We start from the raw sequence: 22,011 nt of genomic DNA, 5'->3' as shown, positions 1-22,011 counted from the left end.
TTAAAGACGGTTTTGTTTTTGTCAAGAAAAAGAGTTCCAGATCATGAGACGGATGGAGGGAAAAGGCAAACAGGAGGGAGGAGGTTTGTCATGTTGGGAGATCCGGGGTGGGAGGGGGGGGGAAGAAGAAGAAGTTTATTCTACTGTTGCACACGTTTGGAAGTCGCTCCGCGTGAGAATTATCGAGTCAAATGTTGAAGCGGTGAAAAGCAGAGGAAGAGAGTCGGCGAGAAAAAAAAAAAAAAAAGATGAAAATGGAAAGAGAGAGGGAGTTTTTGTGATCCGTGCCTGAGACTCGAGGAGCGCTCCACTGCTCCTCTATAGACTGTCTGTCTCACACACACACACACACACACACACACACACACACACACACACACACACACAGTCAGGAGAGGGAACTTGGAGAGAGTTTGTTACTTTGGATACGCGTCGCCACCCTCCAACGAGCAACTGCGCAAACACACACACACACACACACACAAACACACATACACAGCTGAGTGCCAAACACAACAGTTGACTCTAACACACAAACACACACAAACACACACACACACACAGAAAGTCCTCGTTAATCATGCCCCTCGCACCATAAGCCCCTGCTGTCTGAAAGGCCGAAGGTCATTCTGATGATCCAGAGAAAGAGAGAGTGGGCGAGCGAGGGACAGAGAGAGTGAGAGAGAGAGAGCAACAGTTGTTATTAGGAAACATTTTTTTTTAAGAGAAAACACCGGCAGATCTTTGTTTTCGTTCACAAATCAGGAAAATCATCCGCTCACCGTCCCATGAAAACCTCGTATCGCCACTTTTGTCAGTTTTCATGTTTTTTAGTTTGAGGCTTCACTCGTTCCTCTGCGGGTTCAGAGAGGTGTGCAACCCTCGGCATCATCAGACAAAAATAACGGGACAGGACTGTTTTCCTTAGCGTCTGAAAGTTGATTTTATGGAGATTTGGGTTGGACAGGAGCTTTGATTGTTTCGGTTATTCATCAGGTGAAAACGCCAAACACCGTCTGATTCCAGCGTCATTAAATCACTTCAGACGCTAAGCCCGTCTTCCTTTTCTTTGTTCGTATCTTTATAAAAATTCATTTAAAAAAAGTTATTTGGTTTTTTTTGGCTGCTGCTGTTGTCTAAGGAAGACATCTGAAGACATCACTTTGGGGCTGACTTGACAATCTATAAATAAAAGACGACTCTTCAATTCCTTTTGCACATTTAAAAACAGAAACAGCTGTTTGTTTGTTTTTGTAGTGCTGAGTTCCTCCAACATGGCCGCCAGAAAAATCCCTGTACAGGAAGACAAGCGCGTCATCATCGGCGAAGAAAATCACCCGAGACCACGTTCTCAATAGTTTATTCCATTTATTCCATATTTGTCTGTTGGCGTTTGCAGCAACTTTATTAGTATCTTACATTTGTTTCATCCATTAGTGGTTTAATACAACAGCTTGTACAGTGCTTCTGTCTCAATAAAGTTTTCTACATACAAAATAAAGTAGCAACAGCATTGCGGTGTGAGGACTCTGGGAGGAGGGGGGGGGGGGGGGGGGGGGGGGGAGGGGGGGGGGGGGTGCGTGGTGCGGTTAGGGAGCCAGACTGCCAGTGACAAGAAAGTTGCTGTTTGAATCCCTGGATCGACTAGGGGGGAAGTGATCACTGCCGAGCTGCTCTTGAGCAAGGCAGCTGACCTCCAGAGCTGCTCAAGTTAAAGGCTGTGGGTGTGGCTGTCAAAAATGTCGTGTCCGGAAAGCGTCTTTAATGTCAGTATTTGGCTCATTGTCAAACTGGGATTAGTGTCACCTTATTTTCCAAGCAGAATGTCAGTTAGTACATCTGTCAAATTAATAACAGGGTAACACACTGCAAAAACTCAAAATCTTACCAAGATTATTTGTCTTATTTCAAGTCAAAAATGTCTTATTACTAGTCAAAATATCTCATTACACTTAAAATAAGACTCGATCACCTCAGAAGTAAATTGTTTTTAGACAATTTTCACTTGAAACAAGTGAAAATTTGCTTGTTTCATTGGCAAAATTTGCCAGTGGAAAAAGTGAAATTCACTTGAATAAGTGAAAATTAGCTAGAAACAAGAAACAAATTTTGCCAATGAAACAAGCAAATTTTCACTTGTTTCAAGCAAATTTTCACTTGAAACAAGAGACAGTTGTCTAAAAACAAGTTACTTCTGAGGTGATCATGTCTTATTTTAAGTGTAATGAGCTATTTTGACTAGAAATAAGACATTTTTGACTTGAAATAAGACAAATAATCTTGGTAAGATTTTGAGTTTTTGCAGTGCATGAACATGTTTATTTATTTATTTATTTTTTTAAAAATAGTTATCCTATGAGAAGCCTGTCTGCAAACTTGAACCTGTTTTGTACCTGTCCTGTACTTTGATTTTCACAAAAACATAAGATCACATCAGGATCAGCTGTTATGGATGGGAAGATATCAGAAGAACATCGGTCCACCCCTACTTGAATACTTAAAATTTAGGTTATAAAACCGATTTCCATGATGGCTTACACGTGTTCTATCACCTTTTCTCGCTCTATTGTAGTTCTGGAGGATAAATCTCAAACTTAGTGACGTTTTCAGGGTTTTCAGACCCACAGGAACACCGAACAGGACATCGTTATTCAGCCTAAAGCCACTCTGCTCTCGGTGTTTTATTCAGTACGAGCAAAATAAAAATTTTACCACAACTGGCAATCTGCAGTGTAGCTCAGCGGGTAAAGTAAGTAATGGCACTGACAGGCTTAGGGCTTTCATTAGGATTTAAAAAAAAAAAAAAAAAAAAAAAAGTTCTGTTGTGCTATGTGAATAAAATAATTCACCAAAGTGTTCGAGCTGACAGACGGACCTCCAGTTTTCAGATGTTGGGTAAAGTGTGTGTCCAGTGTCCAAACACCACAGTGATGCTGCGTTTATTGGCAGGAAAAATACAGCAAAGGCACATTCAATAACAACAACCCCAGTCCCGTACGACACACACCTAAACATGTTACACAGCTGAGGACGGACCAAAACACACAAACACACACACACTCGCAAAAATGCATACACCAATTTTTGTGACAGCGCCCACATGCACAGTTGTATGCAAACGCGCATACGTGGATGTGAGTGTTAGACATGTTTGCATATATCCTTGCTTATCCACACACACACACATACACACACACACACACACACACACACACACACACACACACACAAAACACACATAACGATGGATCATGTTTCCTCCTTTGTAGAGAGTGGAAGACTTGAATTCCCTTTTCACTGATTTGAATCCCTTTATAATGCACCATGATCACACACACACACACACACACACACACACGCTGCAGTTTCCAATGCTTTATTGCACCCAACTTCACAAAGAGTGTGTGAAGACCCATATTAGTTCCAACAATAAACTAGTGTATAATAATTATGTCCTGACTTCTTGCCTCTCTATTTACTCAGCAGCTACATGGGTGACACCCAAACATACACACACACACACACACACACACACACACACACACAGGGCTGGGCATAACGTTATGGAAGACATTAAGGTGTGTGTGCTTGGCATTAGTACATTTGTTCTCTACTCTTATTAGTCTCTATTTCTAATTTACCACTCACTTCAGCTAAAGAAACAAAAAGCTGTGCAGTTTTTAGCGGTGGCCAGATCGGGGCATTATCCCCCTTTTTAAGACCCAGTTTAAGAAAAAAAAATAAAATAAAAAATATAAAACAGCCTAGGTGAGGGGGAAATGCTTGCTGGATTTTGTAAATGTTTCCATGTTGTAATGAGAGAGGGAATGGGTTGCCATGTTGGGACAACATTCTTCTTTTAAGACCCAAACACCGACTGTGTTATCAAGCATTAGGAAGAGCAAGGGAACAAGGTTGCCAGATCTGTGCAATACTGCCCATTCAAGTGTCAACAGGTTGCAGTGAGAGGGGGGATGGGTTGCCATGTTGGGGCAGCATCCCTTTTTATTAGAAGGGGACAGCAAACCTCTTTTTTTTTATTATTAGATATCCCCCTTTTATCAAAGCCTGACCTTTATCTCAGTGCTGTTTGGCTGCAGTGTGATAATAATCTGGCAACCTACAATGACTTTCTGCAGTGGAAGACATCAGCTCACTGACACAGAGACTACTTTATCAGTCCCTCCATCAGTCAATACATTCTGTTGCTGTGCCGCAGTGTCACAGAGCCATGTGGAAGACCTTACTGGTTGTCAGAGACAAAGGAGAAGAAAATATAAAGACCTAAAAACAGATCGACAGGGAAGGAAACTGTTTAACCAGCCAATTAGATTTCTTGAATGAGATAAATCGTGGATGGCTACCTGCCAAAGTGGCTTGGAGACGAGACAATCTCAAAATAGACAGGAATAGCATGCATACTACTGCGTTCTTTTTTGTGGTGTGAGGGACAGATTGCCCTAAAGTGTTAGTCCTTACTAAAACAAAAAAAAAAAAAATAGGATTCCTGCAAACAATTTCCCGTGGGAATCTTTTGTTTTAGTACAGAGGAGACAAACTCACAAACCACGGGCAAAACTCACCAGCAATCCCACCCTGCACACCAATAACAGCGTCTACAAAAAAAAAAAAAAAAAGAAAGAAAACTCGGCCTGACAACGTTTTGTCTCGGCTTCAGCACATTAACGCTGGGGCCATCAGGTAGAGCGACAAAGTCTTCAGAAAAACTGGGAACGAGGAAATTGGACAGCTTCCAAGCTTGAGGGTCAAACAATTATGCTGTAAATTTGTAGTTCTTTATGCTGCTAGGCATGTACACCACATTTATGGACTTTCTTCACTGTTGTTTTCTCACTGTATCTGCCTGTTTTGTTCTATTATGCCCTTGTTTTTTGTTTTTTTTTGGAAATCACACCTGGCATTTTTTAATGTTTATTTCACTGGTCTTCATATATTGCTTGACGATCTGATGCACACTGTAACTAGTCCTAAATGGATAACATTTTTTTCCATCTATATGTGCTCTACTTGCTTGTACACCTCCCAGCTTCCAACTGACGTAGACAAACTTAAAGATCAGTGTCAAACTGGCATTTAGAGCTGGAATCCAAAACTTATTTTCTTCTTGTCTTCAGGTCTGATGTGTGGAGATCAATTTGTAGGCGCCAATGGGATAGTGGAGACTGAGAGTTTCCTCACTTCCTAATTCAGCCGGTAAGACTCCCCAGTTCAAAGGACAAGGAGAGGAGATTGGAGGAAGTGGCGTTTCTTTTGCTGCCTCATCTTCAGCCAATAAAATATGAGCTCAGATCAAAAGGATGTTCGAGAGGAATGTGTTTACTGCCTTTTTCCAGCGTCTATCAGGCTGCCCATTGCTCAGGATCTTGCAGGTGGAGATAATCTTGGAACAGCCGACAAGATTCAAGGGAGTTTCTTTCGCCTTCACCTTAAGCCGGTGAGATTGCACAGTTCGTGACAATTCGAGTAACCAGTAAGATTATTCCAGTCTTCATCATCATCATCGCCTGTTGACTGTTCAGACTTGATAACCGAAAGAGTTTCAGTCTTAGGAGGCAGACAACAAGATCAGACAAAACTCACCTGAATTTGAACTGGAGGTGAAAACCAAAAGCCAGAGGGTAAATGATAACCACTCAGACTGTTTGTTGTCGGAATAAAAAAAAAAAATTGCTGGTTTCACATTTTGTTCCTTAATTCAAAAACCAATTGACCAATCAGGTTGTACAGTTCAAGCTCATTATCCAGTGGGTTTGCTGATTGCAGGGGTGCTGTCCAATTAAACTGGTGGTTCTAAATGTTTAACTGGACCCACGGGATTTTTTTTTTTTTTTTTTTTTTTTTTTTTCACAGGGATGTGGTCCAATCAGGTTGTTTGCTCTCAGCTTGGATGCATAAATCAACCAATGGGGGTGGATGTTACACGGGTGCCGTCCAATCCGATTGGTCTGAAGTACTGTCGGGTGAAAAAGACTGCTTGATGTCAGGCTGGATGCTTCAAACGAGCCAGCGGGACTGGGCGGTTGCAGGCCTGGTGACCGGTCGGGTGGCTCGGTCTAGGCGTGGTGCTGAGCGATGAGGTTCCGCAGCTGCTTGAGAACGGTGTCGATGAGTTTCTGTCGGTCTCGGTCCGTCTTCCGGAACTGGGCAAAGACGTTGTTCTTCCTCCCCGTCTCCCTCATTCTGGAGAGGGAGAGGCAGAGAGAGAGAGAGAGAGAAAGAGAGAGAGAGAGGAGATGAAAATGGGTTACTCTCTGTATTCTGTTTTGTATTTTTGCCAGACAGCTTGACTCGGGCCAGCCAAGAATATTGAATGTCCCTGAGTGAGTGAGTGAGTGACGACCCATTGTTGAAAATCCACGTAATGAACTTCACTATATTTGGTTGAAGTTGTCATTTTATCTAGTTTATCATGTTTGCTTGCATGTGTGGATGTGTAGGAATGTATCAGGTGATGGGTATTTAAAGCTTTTACAGCTGCAGGATTTACTGCATCCGCATTATGTTTTATCTTGCGCTTGTGTTGTTTATTTGTACTAGGGCAAGCTCGTTAACTAATCAGGGGGCGTCGAGGGCAGAGGAAAGACAAACAAACAGTCCAAACTGAAAAGCTCCGATAAAACTCCAGTCTCGGGGGCCAGAACAGAAACTCCCAGCTCCTGGGACCAGACTGCATGCAGTGATTGCTGATGGGATCTACTTTCCTGAAAGGAGGTGACCGATCTGCAAAAAGGCTGCTTAGTGGACTGTTCATTAAAGTAATCAGATGATGGTAGGCAGTGTCACCCCTTCCACATGCTCGATCCTGTGAACTTTTGTGCTGCTGTACAAACACAGCAACACTAAGAACGTGAAACAGCTGAGTAGAAACTGTTTAGTTTCAGCGATTCAAGCTGCAGTTGCGGTCAAGCTTCAACTTGGCTTCCTTAGTACTGTCACACTGCAAAAACTCAAAATCTTAACAAGATTATTTGTCTTATTTCAAGTCAAAAATGTCTTATTACTAGTCAAAATATCTCATTACACTTAAAATAAGACATGATCACCTCAGAAGTAACTTGTTTTTAGACAATTGTCTCTTGTTTCAAGTGAAAATTTGCTTGAAACAAGTGAAAATTTGCTTGTTTCATTGGCAAAATTTCTTTCTTGTTTCTAGCTAATTTTCACTTATTTCAACTGAGTTTTCACTTTTTCCACTGGCAAATTTTGCCAATAAAACAAGCAAATTTTGAAAATTGTCTAAAAACAATTTACTTCTGAGGTGATCATGTTATTTTAAGTGTAATGAGACATTTTGACTAGAAATGAGACATTTTTGAATAAGACAAGTAATCTTGGTAAGATTTTGCGTTTTGCAGTGCATGTAATACTCTCTGCCTTTTAACACTTAACATACGAGTTAAAAAAAGATGCATTTAGAAAACACGCGCGCACACACACACAAATGCATCGTTTGAAAGAACAAGCACACTGTCATGATGCACTGGTTCATTCCCACAGACATATTAAAAAAACAACACACACATACACACAATGCTGACACACACACAGCTTGCTACAGGCTGTGCTGTGTGTGTCCACTGTCACATGAGGCAGTGTGTGTGTGTGTATTGCGTCACAGAACAATGGCCTGTAATGGACCTGCAGGAGGTTTGGGCGCTTAGTGGAGCAGACAAGCCCCAGCAGGGAGCTTCCTCCTGGGGCAGAGGGACCACCGGGCCGGGACGCTCTGCAGCTCCAGACAAAGTCACGACCCTAATTAAGGAAGGTCAGCGGTACTGTACTGAACAATGCACATGATCACAGGACCCTGTGTGAGTGTCTGACTGTGTGTGTGTGTGTGTGTGTGTGTGTGTGTGTGTGTTGTCTGAGAACTAGTGTGGAACTAAGTGCATATTTGCTGGCTTGCGTGTGTGTGTGTGGTATACTTTGTGAGTGTGTGTTTCTGTGTGAGAGGAAGAAGTCTGTCTTGATACTTGCTAGATACTGTACTTTGCATAGAGGTAGTGTGTGTGTGTGTGTGTGTGCATGTATGTGTGAATTCATGTGTAGTTTGTGTATGGTTAGGTTGTGTGTGTGTGTGTGCTTATCATCCCAATCTCCAGGCTATCTGCACAGTAGCACTGGCTGCTCACTGATAGGCTGATAGCCATCACCACGGATACATGAAGGGGTTGTTGTTATAGCGATAACATCCTATTGTTAAGGGCCACCTGTGTTATCGCCACGGCGACAGCTATCACTGTCATCGTGACCTGCATTTACTGTTTATTTGTGAACTGAATTTGTGTGTGTGTGTGTGTGGTTAGTACGTGCGTGGCTGTGTGTGTGTTTGCTCATTTCGGTTCCTGAAGAAATAAAAAATACACCCACATAAAGAAAACATTTATTTTTTCTATTTCTCTCTCAGACAGACAGAGACTTAACTAATCTTGTAAGATCTTGTAACCAATCTATGTGCATGCCAAAGCCATTCCCGCAGGCGCACACAGACACACACACACACACGCACACACACACACACACGCACACGCACACACAGCAGGCACAGTACTCACGGCTTATATGACCTGTCAAAAACAGGAATATAGAGAGAGGAGAGGACAGAGAGAGAAAAAGAGACACATGGATGCTCAAATGTCTTGCAGTGCTTCAGCAGTGAGAGGAGGGTTCCCACTCTGTCAAAAATTAAACTCGCTGAGTTCTCCATGACCCTCCAAAAACACTGACTTTCCATGTCCTATACAAACACAACATAATTTTTTTTTTCCAATTTGACCAAATTTTAAACCCACTTCAGAAGTCCTACGAATCTGTTTTACTCTGCAGGGGAAGTGAACATAACGTGACCACAATGGAAAATAAATATTAGAGTATGATGAATAACTATCTACAGATTTAAAAAAAAAAAAAAAAAAAAAAAAAAATCAAGGCTGACAAAATTCCACCATATTCCAAGACATTTCCTAAATGTCCTATTCAATTTCCTGACTTTTCAAAGTACCAAGACTTTCTAGAAACTCCATGACCCGTAGAGAGAAGTGAGAAATGAGTTCTCCGGGGGTAAGGAGGCACAAATAAGAGCATGTGAACCAGCAACACAAAGAGGGGAAAGATGTGTAGGTGAATGGACTGATAAGATGAATAAATGGATGACTGAATGAATGAATGAGTGAGTACGAACTTCTCCAGCAGGGCCAGCGCAGTGTGTGGGTTGACTCTCAGGTATTTACAGGTGGGTCTGCCATAGTCAGCCAGGTACGTTGACCAATCCCACTGCGTGAACAGGTCCAACAACTGGAGAGAGAGAAAGAGAGAGAACAAACAACTGAAAACATGCACACCAATATCATCCACATGTTCCCAGAAGATCACTGGCTCCAGTTCGGTTTAGCTCCAGTTTAGCATTCACCCTGTCAGGTGCTAGTAGGTGATTAGCATTAGTCGAGCTCTAAAGCTAAGAGCTAAGTAATATCAAATCACTTGTGGCAAAGTGTGGCAGTTTAGTCTGCAACACTGGTAAAAATTCATGTCAAATATGGGATATAAGTACTTTTATAATATACTTTTTAGAATTAGCAAGGACTACTTTCCCAGTTTCCATAAGAAGTGAAGGTGGTGGGCGATGGGAGGTTGTGCACAGTTGGATGAAAAGCTAGAAACTGTGCCCTGACTGCATCAACTACATTTACTCAGCAGGCATGTGTACCTGCTGTTTATGAGCTTTGGTCTGATTCAGGCAGGAAGTTGCTACTTTGTTACATTTTTCATTAGTTACATTCTTGGATTCATGCCTTATGCGCTTGTTTGATGTTTATTCTTTTTTATAATATCTGGCTCATTCTGTTTTTGATTAAATTCATTTTGATTCAATTTAAGTGACTGTATTTGATTAGAGCTAATAATTGCCAACTGGGCACCCGGTGCAGTCCTGGCTGCCCTGGAAGGGGTTTCCCTCTCTGTGATCCTTCTCAAGATTTCTTCCAATTTTCCCATTTTGACGTCTGGGGTTTTCAAGTTTTGAGTTTTTTCTTGCCCACTATGAGGGTTCAAGTCGGGGTGTCATTTTTGTTTTGTATAAAATGTGGGCCTGTAAAGCCTTTTAAGACTGTAACAGTGTTTAGGGGCTCTAAAACATGAACTTTAATTGGTCTGGTTTGTGTTCACACAGCCCTGTGTTAAGCCTACCAAAATTTTTAAACAAATGACACGCAGTCGGATGGGATGTTCATCTACTGGCTGAAAATTTTACGAGGGAAACTCCAGTTGCGGACAACAGTGTATTGCAACAACATACTGTATTTTTATGTTTCTCCACAGGCAATCATGAAATGTTTCATATTTCTAAAAGAGCCCTGACCTCATCATTACTCCACATTTGTCCCCGGCTCATTTTAGCAGCGTTAGCAGCTCTGTCTGGCAGCTACAGGTGTCAACATCCACTTTCAACCCACAATGCACTGTTTTTTGGTTCACTTCCAATAGTTTGGGCCGATTATATTCTCATTTGTAGCGAACTGTTCTGTTTTTCATCTGTGACCAGACCAAGTCCTGATTTTTCCAATGTTTCATGTCTCAAAATGAACTGAATTAACAAAGTAAAAGCACCATGGTTCGAATAAAATGAACCGAACGGAACAGGGTGGATGTGATAGCACTTTCAGATGTCAAACTTACTTCGGATAATGCCAGTCAACTGCTCTCACTTAACATATTTACTGTATACTAAAGTGTTAGCATAAGATGAATGAACCACCAGGGACACTTGGATGATTTTTGATGTTTATGTTCTCCTCACTTAGCGGGTCAAGTTGACCCAACAGAACAATCTCCCGAAACATAAATCACTTTATAATGAGGCTCTTTGAAATGAGGAGAGGAGGGGGGGCACGTATTTGACAACACATTTAGTTACATTCAAGTAAATAAACATCTGCAAAAATGCAAGTAAATTATAGAGGACAGACCCTTGAAGGAGAAAGAGGTCAGAGAGAGAAGGGGGGTTGGTTGACCCACATTTCTAACTATTGCATAACCTGCTGCTGGCCTGCTGAACTCTACCCCCACCCCCCACATCCACCCACACACACACACACACACACACACACACACACACACACACAGACACCGGCAGGCACTAGACATACACTCCTGTCTCTCTCTCTCGCTGTCTGAAAAGCACACACATGCTCAGGCAGGCACGCACGCACAAACGTGCAGGGAGCCCCAGTGAACTCTGGGTAACACCAAACACACACAGGCCCAGAGAGAGAAACCATATGTGAGCGAGGGATGAGAGAGGAGGAGAGGGAGGGAAGGAGTACAGAGGGATGGAGAGCAAAACCACATGTGGGGGAGAGAGAAAATAAGGGAGAAAATGAGAGAGAGAGAGATGGAAAGAGACACAGATGGAGAAAAATGGGTAACAGTGCAGAGAGAGAGGGTAAAGGAAGGGCAGATGAAGATGATAGATAAGACAGAGAGGAGGGGGGGATGAATGAGCAGAGGGTGATGGAGGTACGCCGTTGGGCAAACCGGACGCAGGGAGAAAAGGCTGGTGGCTGATATGCTTTCAAGGTTTTGAGAAGAATGAACAAAGTGATGGAAGATTGAAAGGTGGGAGAACGAAGGGGGAAAACCCAAACGTTTGACTTGGTGTTTTTCATGGTTTATGAACAAATTTGGCATCCAATTTGGCCATGTCATACCAATTTCACTGTCATAATTTAGAAAATTGTTAGGTTGTGCCTCTCCTGCGGTGTACCCTGCTTGGTCAATGGGATTGTCCCCTAATTTTTCGCCTACTTTTGCCACTGCATTGGCACATACCCCTAACCGACCACTGATTGACCTAAGGGACGGCTGTTCGATGGGAAGCAGGATGAAGGCTCGTCTGTGCGGCCATTTGGGAGTAACCTGATCTTGAAAATCTGCCTTTCATGGGGAACTTCCATCCAAGAACTTTCATGTCAATGTGCCCTGAAAGCAATTATAAACAGGCAACTTTCTAACATATCGTTTAGAGAAGGGGACAAGCCAATGGGCAGCCATTAAAGTTCATTTGATTCAAAGTTTTGTCCTGTAAGTAAAATTTGCTTTGTAGGCAGGGTGTAATAAAGAAACTCTGAATAAATGGAAGTGGCAGCGTGACTCAGTGGTCACTGAGAGCGTCCTAAAATCAAAGAGTCATGTGATTTGATTCCTGCAACAGCAAGACATTCAGTCTGTCAGTACAAATACCAAGACAACTCTCCAATCCTCTGTCAGACCAATAGACATTGTTTTTAACTTAAATTGTAAGTTAAAATGAATTTTTGACACTGCAAGCATATGGTTACCATTTGGAACCAAATGGTAACCAAAAGTTTTTTGTTTTGTTTTGTTTTTTTTATTCCTTTTATTTATTCAAGGCAGGTTTGATAAGCAATGCCTTGCTTCAGATTCACAGTTACACAAGTGCCTTGGTCAAGGGCACTTCAGCTGGTACGGCGGCAGGAGTGCCGTTCACTCACTCCTTCCAACCAAAGTGTTCCTGCTTGTCTGAGGGACTGAACCAGTGACCTTCTGCAGACAAGCATGTTTCTCTAACCTTTAGGCTACAGCTGCCCCCAAAGCAACTTAGTTATGGCTAAATATTAATGCCATAACTCTCTCATCACACCAAAATCTAATGTTCCTTGGCTCAAGGCCTCTCTATCCACCATAATACATGGAAATCCATAAATATCTGAGGCTTCTTGCTGACCATAAGACAGATAACATGCAAGATAAAAAACGTAAAGCCACTGGTAGGGCTAATAACTCAAATATGCAAATCACTTTATCACATCAGAGAGGAAAGCAATAGATTGGAGAGTGCAAACAGCTCACTGCAAAATGCATATGTTCTTAGTCCTGTGTTAGAAACGACAGGATTTTATTTGCAAAGTAAGTCTCTAATGGCAAAGAAAGAATGAATCAGATCCTGTTGTTTCCATAACAAATCATTAACAACGTATGTACTGCCAAAAGCGAGCTGTTAAAATGTCTCTGCGTTAATGTCACCAAGACACATCTGTACATTTATTGTGTTTGGCAAACAAAAAGATTTTGATCATTGTGAATAATGCATGGGGCTCTGTTAAACACAGCGATATGAGAGATTATCATTTGACTTACGCTGAATGTACCGATTATTCAGGATATCCACTTGATATTGAGTCACTGTGGCCCATTTTGCACATTCTACATCTGTTGTTGTCAGAGCTCAAGAATATTTCAGTGACTCGTCTGCTTCTCGTTTCCACGCTCAAACACACGCACAGCAGGAATAGGCTATTTGTGTACACTGACCTGCTCTGCTGAAACTGCATGAAGCGATTTGATGAATGAATGAATGAGGTTTCTGTCATTTTCTGCAGATTTGTTCCTATTTTTGTTCTATACATTTCTTTATCCTACTATTTCTTGTGTGTCAGTAAATAAATCCACTAATCCATCCACTCTCCATGGACTTCCATGGCTGGGATGGACAAATAAAATGAATGTAATCTCCATCTGCATCTCCTCCTTTGGTATATACCTACTAAGGGAAGTCAATATGTGATGATGGACTTGATTTTATACATTCACTGTTAGATTTATAGCCAAAAATAATTGACATTTCCTATGAATATAGCACAAGTGCCCCAGCCTTGGAGGGGGAAGAGCAGATTAAAGGGTGATTTGAACTTCCTGGTTTTTGCCTCCTTCCCTCCCTCCCATTCTCCACTGTTTCTTCCTCTCCTCACTCCCTCATCCCACTCTGAACATCTCCTATCTCCGGCCAAACAAGGTTTTTTTTTTTTTTTTTTTTTTAAACCTTCCTTCCTTCCGTCCAACCTCGTTCCCTTCCTGCCTCCCTGGACTTTCACTTCTGTATCTCTCTCTCTCTGTCCTCTGTCCCTAAATTCACCCTTGTGCGGCCCAAGATTGACCCGCTAATCCTCCTGTGTAAACAAGAACTAAAAACAGACGCACTCGCACAGATGTACGTGCACACACTGCAGAAGAACAGGCTGTGTGCTCAAATAAATGGGTACTCGTACAAATACAAAACAAGTGTATACATGCATTTGCATTTGTTACTGCAGTTAAATTAAAAATACAATCCACATACTATGTTACGCAAACAAATTACTCAGACATAATGTGCAGAGCCATGAGCGTGTGTTTATGAATACAAATCTATTTATTTTTCATGGTGTTTTTTTGGTTACCATTGTTACGTTATCATGTGCTTGTGTGTGTGTGTGTGTGTGTGTGTGAGAGGTAAAATTGAGGTTAAGGCGTGCCAGATAAAGAGGGAAGCATTAGCGCTGACTGATACTGTAGCTGTCTGTTTGGAGGAAGTCACCTCAAAAAACCTCCCGCTTCGTAATGCCATACACACACACACACACACACACACACACACACACACACACACACACTGACACCAAAGAAAATGTACCGAAGATATGTACCAAGTTGTTTCTGTGCTCATCACGCAAACGCCACACAGAGCAACACACACACACACAGACAAAGATGCAGTCACTAATGCGCTTTGTCTCTCTATCTCTTTCTGTCTCACACATGCACACACACACACACACACGCACACACACAGATAAGCGGGTGAATGAGGTTGATGAGATTTTCATGTTATCACAGAGCGAACTGCTGTCTTTACTTCTGGAATCACGCCCTGCACATCTCCCTCTTTTCTCTCTCCCTTTCTTTTTCTTTCTTTCAACTGCAGATAACAAAAACAAATCTTCAAAAAAAAAAAAAAAAAAAAAAAACAATTCTCACCAGCCATGAGGGGAAGAAGAGAGAAGAGGAGGAGGAGGAGGACAGGAAGTTTTGGGTGAGTTTAAGGTCAGTAGGTAAGTTTGGGCGGCAGGATGGAGGGAGAGAGACAGGGGGTTAAGAACAGTAGGAGAAGAGAAACAAGAAGGGAGGACAGGACGGGAACGGGGAGGTCAGATAAGAGTGATGAAGAAGGGAAAAGGAAAAAATGGAGAGTGCAAGAGAGAGAGCGAGAGAGAGTGCGAGAGAAAAAGAGAGAAAGACCTTCCAAAAACGAGCCACACGCAAGCCAGCAGGTCCTCTCTCAAATACTCCTGGCAGTGGTGGATCACACACACACACACACACACACACACACACACACACACACACACACACACACACACACACACACACACACCTGACCCCCAATTCACCCTACACACACACAACGACGTGTCTCTCCCAGTCTCTCTCTTCACCTCTCGCTGAACTTCTCTCTCCGTCTCGCTCCCTCTTGCTCACCTCGCCATGACCTCCCCCGCTATCGCTCCTGTCTCCTCACTCGCTCGCTTGCTCTCTCCCTCTCTGTCTCTCTCTCTCTCTCACACACACACACACACACACACACAAACACTCTGTCTCTCTCTCACACACACACACAAGCGCTGATTATTGCTTCCTCTTATTCTTCTGGGGGACGGAGGAGAAAAACAAAGTGACGTGTTACCGAGAGATTTCTTGTTTGTTTTCTCTCATTTCTCCTCTGCTAATGGGCTTCTCTCCCTCCATCCTCCTCTCTCCTCCTCCTCCTCCTCCTCCTCCTCTCATCGTGTCTCCCCTCCCTCTCTTCTAACCAGTTTTCCCTTGCCACTCTCTTTTTCTGTTTATACTTTTTCTTTATTTAGTTGCCTTCGTCCCTCTTTCCTTCTCTCCCTCCTGACTCGACATTTATTCCTCTCCTTTTCTTCTTTCCATCACTAATCCTCACCTTCACCGTTCTCCTCTCCCTTTACAGCTCCTTTCTTTCCCTCCACTCCTCCCTCACTCCTTTAACCTCATTTTTCCTCCTTTCCTAATTCCTTCACTCGTCCTCTCCTTCCATCTCCTCTCTCTTTCTTTCTTCCTTCTCCTCCTCCTCCTCCCTCTCTTTGTGTTTAGGAGAGTTGTTAATGGTTATTCCGTCTGCGGGTTGGATTTATTTGTTTGGGACCGTTGGGGAATTGCCGTGTTCCCGTTAGTAATGGCCAAACGTCAGGGTCACCCAGAATTCACCATGTTTATACTAGGTGCGCACACACACACACACACACACACACACACACACACACACACAGGTTGTGATTACATAACATTTCTGACCCTGGTATTAAGGAAAGAAATTTGTGACCGAACACCATGAACCCTGGCTCATTTATCTTTACAGGAGACCAATTTGAGTTACATCAAAACACATTTTTTATCCAGCGTTTCATAAATCAATGCATTTTCTTCGCTCCCATTGTGGAATCCACTATTTAAAGCTCTGAATGCCGGGATCAATAATCCCACGCTGCGGCTGTCCTCCTGTCTGCCTTCACTCTTTCTTAAGCTCCATGACTTCAATGTTTACTCTCCCTCCTCCCTTGATAATAATCCATCCATTGCTCTGTTCCCCTCCCTCCATCTCTCCATCCACTTGTCTTAAGCCCTCCTATGTTTTCATTCCTTTTCTTAAGTTGTCGTGGGTCATCATGGTTCAGAGGTCAGAGGTCACTAAAAGCAGAGAAAGTGGTTTTTGACCTTTATCAACCAAAGTGGCCATTTTGGCACCTGTCTATCTCTTTCCATATTTTCTTTGCTCCCTTCCTCCATCCACCCATCCATCCATCTTCTCAGTCTCTTGCTATCCAAGGGGGCATTCACACTGGCAAGCAGTTGATGAAGTGGTAGGTTCCAGCTCACAAGCCACCTGTTACAGCATGACCAGATGGATCAATCGATATGCAGTGCCAGTGTAAAGTGGCTGTCTAAGGCTGTGGTCACACTTATCTTCAATGTGACTTCTGCGATGGGATGCGCTGGATCGGAACCGTGTCATATGCTGGACACACATATGTTCTGCATATGTCTGTCCAGACTTGACACTGCAGTGTGACCTGCCTGATTGGATAGTGATCAGATTTATTCCCGCGCTGATATATTCGACTAAATATTAATAATAAATTGTCCAGATTGTGCCCACATGCTTTCCACCCCTCAATGAGAAACTCAATGTGAGCAGGAGGTCTGGCTGATCAGATCCAAACGCAAGCAAGATCCAATCTCAGAGTGTACGGACTTCACAGTTCATGCATCCTGCCATCCTCTCTCTCTACATACACTACTCACAAAAAGTTAGGGATATTCGGCTTTCGGGTGAAATTTCAGGATGAACCTAAAATGCATTATAACCTTTACAGGTGAACTTAATGTGACCTTCTGTAAACTTTTGAATGCACATGTCCAACTGTTCAGTGTTTCAGTACTTTTTGCACAAGTTGCTGTTCTCTAACAAGGAGTTTAACGGCAAAATTCACATCAGGTGTTTGATGCTCCAGCTCATCGAGGTCGTATCATTAGGGAACGGCTGCTGGAGACTGGGGTACCTCAAATGGAGTGGCCTGCACTTTCTCAGACCTGCATCCCATAGAAAACCTATGGGATCAACTGAGTCGCCGTGTAGAGGCTCAGAGCTCTGTACCCCAGAACCTCAATGTCCTGAGGGCCGCCCTTCAAGAAGAGTGGGATGCCATGCCTCAGCAGACAATAAGTCCACTTGTGAACAGCATGAGACGTCGTTGTCAAGCTGTAATTGATGCTCAAGGACACATGACAAGTTATTGAGACACTGACATTTTTTGTTGTGGTATATCCACCACTGTTGTTGGCTTTTGTTTCAAGAAAGTGTTTGAGATGAGGAAATCACCAGTGTATGCTTCTACTTAAATGCCCTACTTTCATGATATAATATCACTGTAGCGTGAACATTTTACATTTTCCATAAATTTCACCCAAAAGCCAAATATCCCTAACTTTTTGTGAGTAGTATATGTATTTATTTATATATACACATATATATACACACACACACACTCACATGCAATGACTCTCAAGACTTGTGACCTATGGTGAGATAAGAGGTCATCAGAGGTCACCAAAAGCAGAGAAAGTGTTTTTTACTGTCGCCAAGGGAAAGGACCACTTTGACATTTGTCCATCATCACTGTCATCTCTCTGTTTTTTTGTTCCTACATCCTTGGAGTTCAGAGTTCAAAGGTCGTTAAAAGGAGAGAAGCCAGTTTTATCTCTTGCCACGCTAAGACCGCACCAACACGTGTCCGTCAAATCCATCACTTTCTCTCGAAGCATCTCTCTCTTTTTCCCAGACCATTTCCATATTTATCTCCAACCACCCCACCCCCCCACCCCCCGCATTCACAACATCTCCAAAAAAAGTTTAAAATGTCTTGAACTGTCACCAAAGGAAAACAAAAAAAATGGCAAATCGACACCAATCCATCACTGTGGTCGACTCCTATTTCTCTCCACCTTCTATTCTTCCTTCCTCTATGCTGAACTGAGCTTGCTAAAATGACTTTTTCTGCTTTATCACAAAAAACAACACTTGTCTATCAGCTCTCCACTATATCTCTGTGTCTCTCTGCTTAGCTCACTTGTTTCTTTGACTCCATGTCAAGATTTCTGGGTTGAAAGGTCACTAAAAGGACGACAAGTGTTTTCTTATCGCTGAAAAGGATTCTGTTGACAGCTGCCCATCACAGCCATAAAGGTTTGCCACAGTTTTCTGGGACAAAGGTCTTTTCACCCAGGATCAGAACAAAAAATATACATAAAACAACAAAATAACAGCAATTATACAACTCTTTTTGCCACACTGAACTGTTTTCAGGATGTCTGAAAGACTGATCAATTTAAATCTGAGAACCCTCAAGACTTGTCAATACCTGCTAGAATGCAATAAAAGATTATTTCAGCACCAGAACATAATATCAAAATGAAAACAACTTTTATCACCGTATGACTCTGTGCTGTGGCAAAATTTTCACCAAGGAGAAAGCACAACAAAAACATTCTGAAGACATAAATAAAATTGGATTTAAAGCTTAAAGGCTGATATTAATAGTATTCAAGGACTTTGGGGGCCTTGTATTTGGGTAATCATATGCAAGATGTTTTAAGACTTTCCCTCTGGTTTAAAAAAATATCAGAGCAGTAAAACAAAAGCAAAGTGCGACCTTATTTTATTGTTTGCCAAATGCTCTCTTTAGGTAAACAATAAAAGGATTTTAGTGAATGTACAAAATAAACATCCCATCATTTTGTTGTCCATCTATTTCACGAGAAGGTCCAGTTAAAAACAACAGCGGTGCGTGCTCTGTATCTCATCTGAAATAGAAACCTCCTGACAAGCTCTGGAGGAAGAGGGGATTTTACACTTAACCAAAGGTCAGCTCTTGACCTCTCGAAGCAAGGTCAAAGGTCATCTAAAGAGGTTATCTGGCGCGACGCTCTTGGCTACTGTTGCTCTGAACCCACGCTGGGTCTCCCTCTTCACAAAACTCGAACAGCCTCATTCCACCTTGAATTAGGAATGGAATGAAGTAAGAAACAATACTGCTTTCTCTGCAAAGGCAAATTCTTTTTCATTTTTTTTGCTGCTGGATCTGCAAAATGAAATAAAATCAAAAACTCATAGCACTGTAACATCCTCCTGCTTCGTTCCCACGACTGAAGCACGCCAGCGCATACAACCACAATCTAACATGACCTCAAGTATGTTACAGTTTAAATGTACATACTGTCTTTTATTAAGCAGCGTAAGAAGACACAGCATGGTAAAGATGCTGCGTCAGAGCTGGGATGGATTCAGTGTTCTGCTGAAGGATATTTCAGCAGGATTGGACGCTTGCCATAATGAGGGTTTGAACTGTGACAGTCTCCCGACTCAGCGCACATTCCTTCAGCCCCATAATAACAGAAAACAATACACATATGAAGAAGCATCCATCTCTGGGAATTTCAATGATTCACATGCTGGAATCTTCCCATGGACAGGACGATTGCAACATGCCAAATGGCTGGTGAATATGCTCAGTTCTACCAGCCGCTGTGGAAGCCGACCTACAAGGCTCTTTTCTACACTACACAGTACTTTTGCAGATGAAATAGCAATCAGTGAATTTTAGAACCCATTAGACATGGCCAGCAGGTTTCTGCCCTGCACAAATAGCTAACCGTGTGTGTTTTCATTTCACTCAGGGAAAGCTGACTGAACTGAACTTTCTCAGTGTTGCCTTGCTTCACATCATTTCAGAGCCACACATTTACCGCTCCACTGCAGCAGCGAGGAGGAAAATGGCTGGATCAAGGAAAACTTCAAAGTAGTTGTTGAACTACTCGGTATACATACTGATTTACATTCTGTTTATCCAACTCTCTACATGTTGGTTCCTCAGTGGAGTATTTTGGTATTTTACTCACACCTGGACAAATTTTGACTGCTGCCGTCTGTAGTCTTCCTTCAGAGCATCTCTTGGTGTTGTTGTGACTTCCTTGTTAGTTGATATTTTACAGGTGAAGTCGACCTCCACTGTCCAACATCCCAGGTGTGAAAATGAAAATCTATAATCTAAAATAAACTCATCATCTCAGACAACCGCGTGAGAAAAAAACATACAATCGACTGGGAGGAGACAAGGTCGTCACCTCAGAGAGAAACAGATGAAAAAGGTGACTGAGATCAGAAAATGGGCCCTGGGGACAGTAAACTGGGATGGGAAAGCCTACCAGCTGGGATACCATCCCTGAGAGAACTATTTGATCGTGGAGGTCTACAAATTTTATGCCATTTGTATGAGTAAATTAACCAAGTCCAAAATATTTGAACATGTAAGTAGCTGAACCTATCTAGTCTTTATCCCAATGGCATCTGTCCTCCACTCAAAGTTCTCTCTCCCTCCCCATCTTTCTGTTTCTCACTCACTTTGTCTCTACCTCTCTCTCTCCCTCTCATTTCCACCCTTCCTCCCTCCTCGTCAGCAGCGACAGAGAAGTGGTGCGACCTCCGAAAAGTGCTAGGGCTAAAATGGAATGAATGTAGAAAAAAAAAAAAAAAAGGGATGGGAGAGAAAAGTGCCGCTGGTTCAACCAGGGGTCTCTGCTGTCAATTAGACACTACGCAGACAGAGAGAGGGAGAGCGAGAGACATAGAGAGACAGAGACAGAGTGGGAGAGAGAGAGAGGGAAGGAGACAGAAAGGAGCAAAGTTAAGAGAGCAGAGAGAAAACACGAAAGACAGGATGATAGGAAAAATATTACAAGATTGGAGGAGAAGGGGAAAGGATAGAGCAAGCGAGGTCAGGCGAAGGGTAACTAGATCTTACGGAGGAGGAAGAACGAGTGAGGGAGAAACGGGGAGACGATAAACGAGTGCAGGCTGAAGTCACAGGGGCCTGCTGGGAGCTGCAGTGTACGCTGATGAACCAAATAAAGACAAAATACTCCAAAACAAACAGGGCTAGAAAAACAGCAGCTTTTAGCTCCGCTGTGAGCTCAATTTAGACTCAACTGCTGTTTTTTTTTTTAAAAAAAGGTCGATGTGGGTTCAGCCACTTTTTAAAGTCAATTTGGATCAAGACACTTTTTAAAAAGGTCAATCTGGGCCCACGGCAGTTCTGAGACTTCAGTCTGGCTTCAGCCTCTTTCCAGGGCTGAATTTGGTCAAATTTAGAGCTGATTTGTTTGTATTAAAATCCTTTTGAAAAGTCAATTTTAATTCAAGTACATATAGAGGATAAATTTAGATTTAATAAGCAAACAAGAATTGACATGGTCTCCAGGGTAAATTTGGAATCAAAAGCTTTTTCTGTTGACGAATTGTGATTCAACAACTCAAGCACTTTTTAAAGAGGTGAATTTGGAAACAACTTTAAAGAATTGAAACTTGCATTCAACTTCTGTTTAAGAGACAAACTGGAGTCACCAACTTTCCACGTTACACACAAGCAAAACTTTTAGAGAATTTTAGTACACAACTGGGTTTGGTCCAAAATTATATAATAAATTGTAAAAAATGTTTCCCTGCAAGCAAAATTGCAAGTTTGTTCATGTGGAAAAGTGAGACGCAAAATGGTCCAAGTGTTTCAGTTTACGATATCGCAA

The 22,011-nt window shown here is 42.4% G+C and overlaps 1 protein-coding gene across 1 annotated transcript in view; it reads right to left on the bottom strand.

The window, feature by feature from the left end:
- Window positions 1-4,485: 4,485 nt before the first annotated feature.
- exoc6b (exocyst complex component 6B) overlaps window positions 4,486-22,011 on the bottom strand; it is a 113,364-nt gene continuing 95,838 nt past the window's right edge. The window contains exons 21-22 of the mRNA XM_030076727.1: window positions 9,203-9,315; window positions 4,486-6,201 (exon numbers count right to left, since the gene is read on the bottom strand). Of these exons, the coding sequence (XP_029932587.1) occupies window positions 6,075-6,201; window positions 9,203-9,315 (240 nt within the window). The 3' untranslated portion in view covers window positions 4,486-6,074. The remainder of the gene's footprint in view (window positions 6,202-9,202; window positions 9,316-22,011) is intronic.

The sequence above is a fragment of the Myripristis murdjan genome, chromosome 18, assembly GCF_902150065.1.
Source record: "Myripristis murdjan chromosome 18, fMyrMur1.1, whole genome shotgun sequence".
Classification (NCBI taxonomy): Eukaryota; Metazoa; Chordata; class Actinopteri; order Holocentriformes; family Holocentridae; genus Myripristis; species Myripristis murdjan.
Note: the sequence above shows the minus strand (reverse complement) of the source record. Positions and strands in the feature narration are given on the sequence as shown.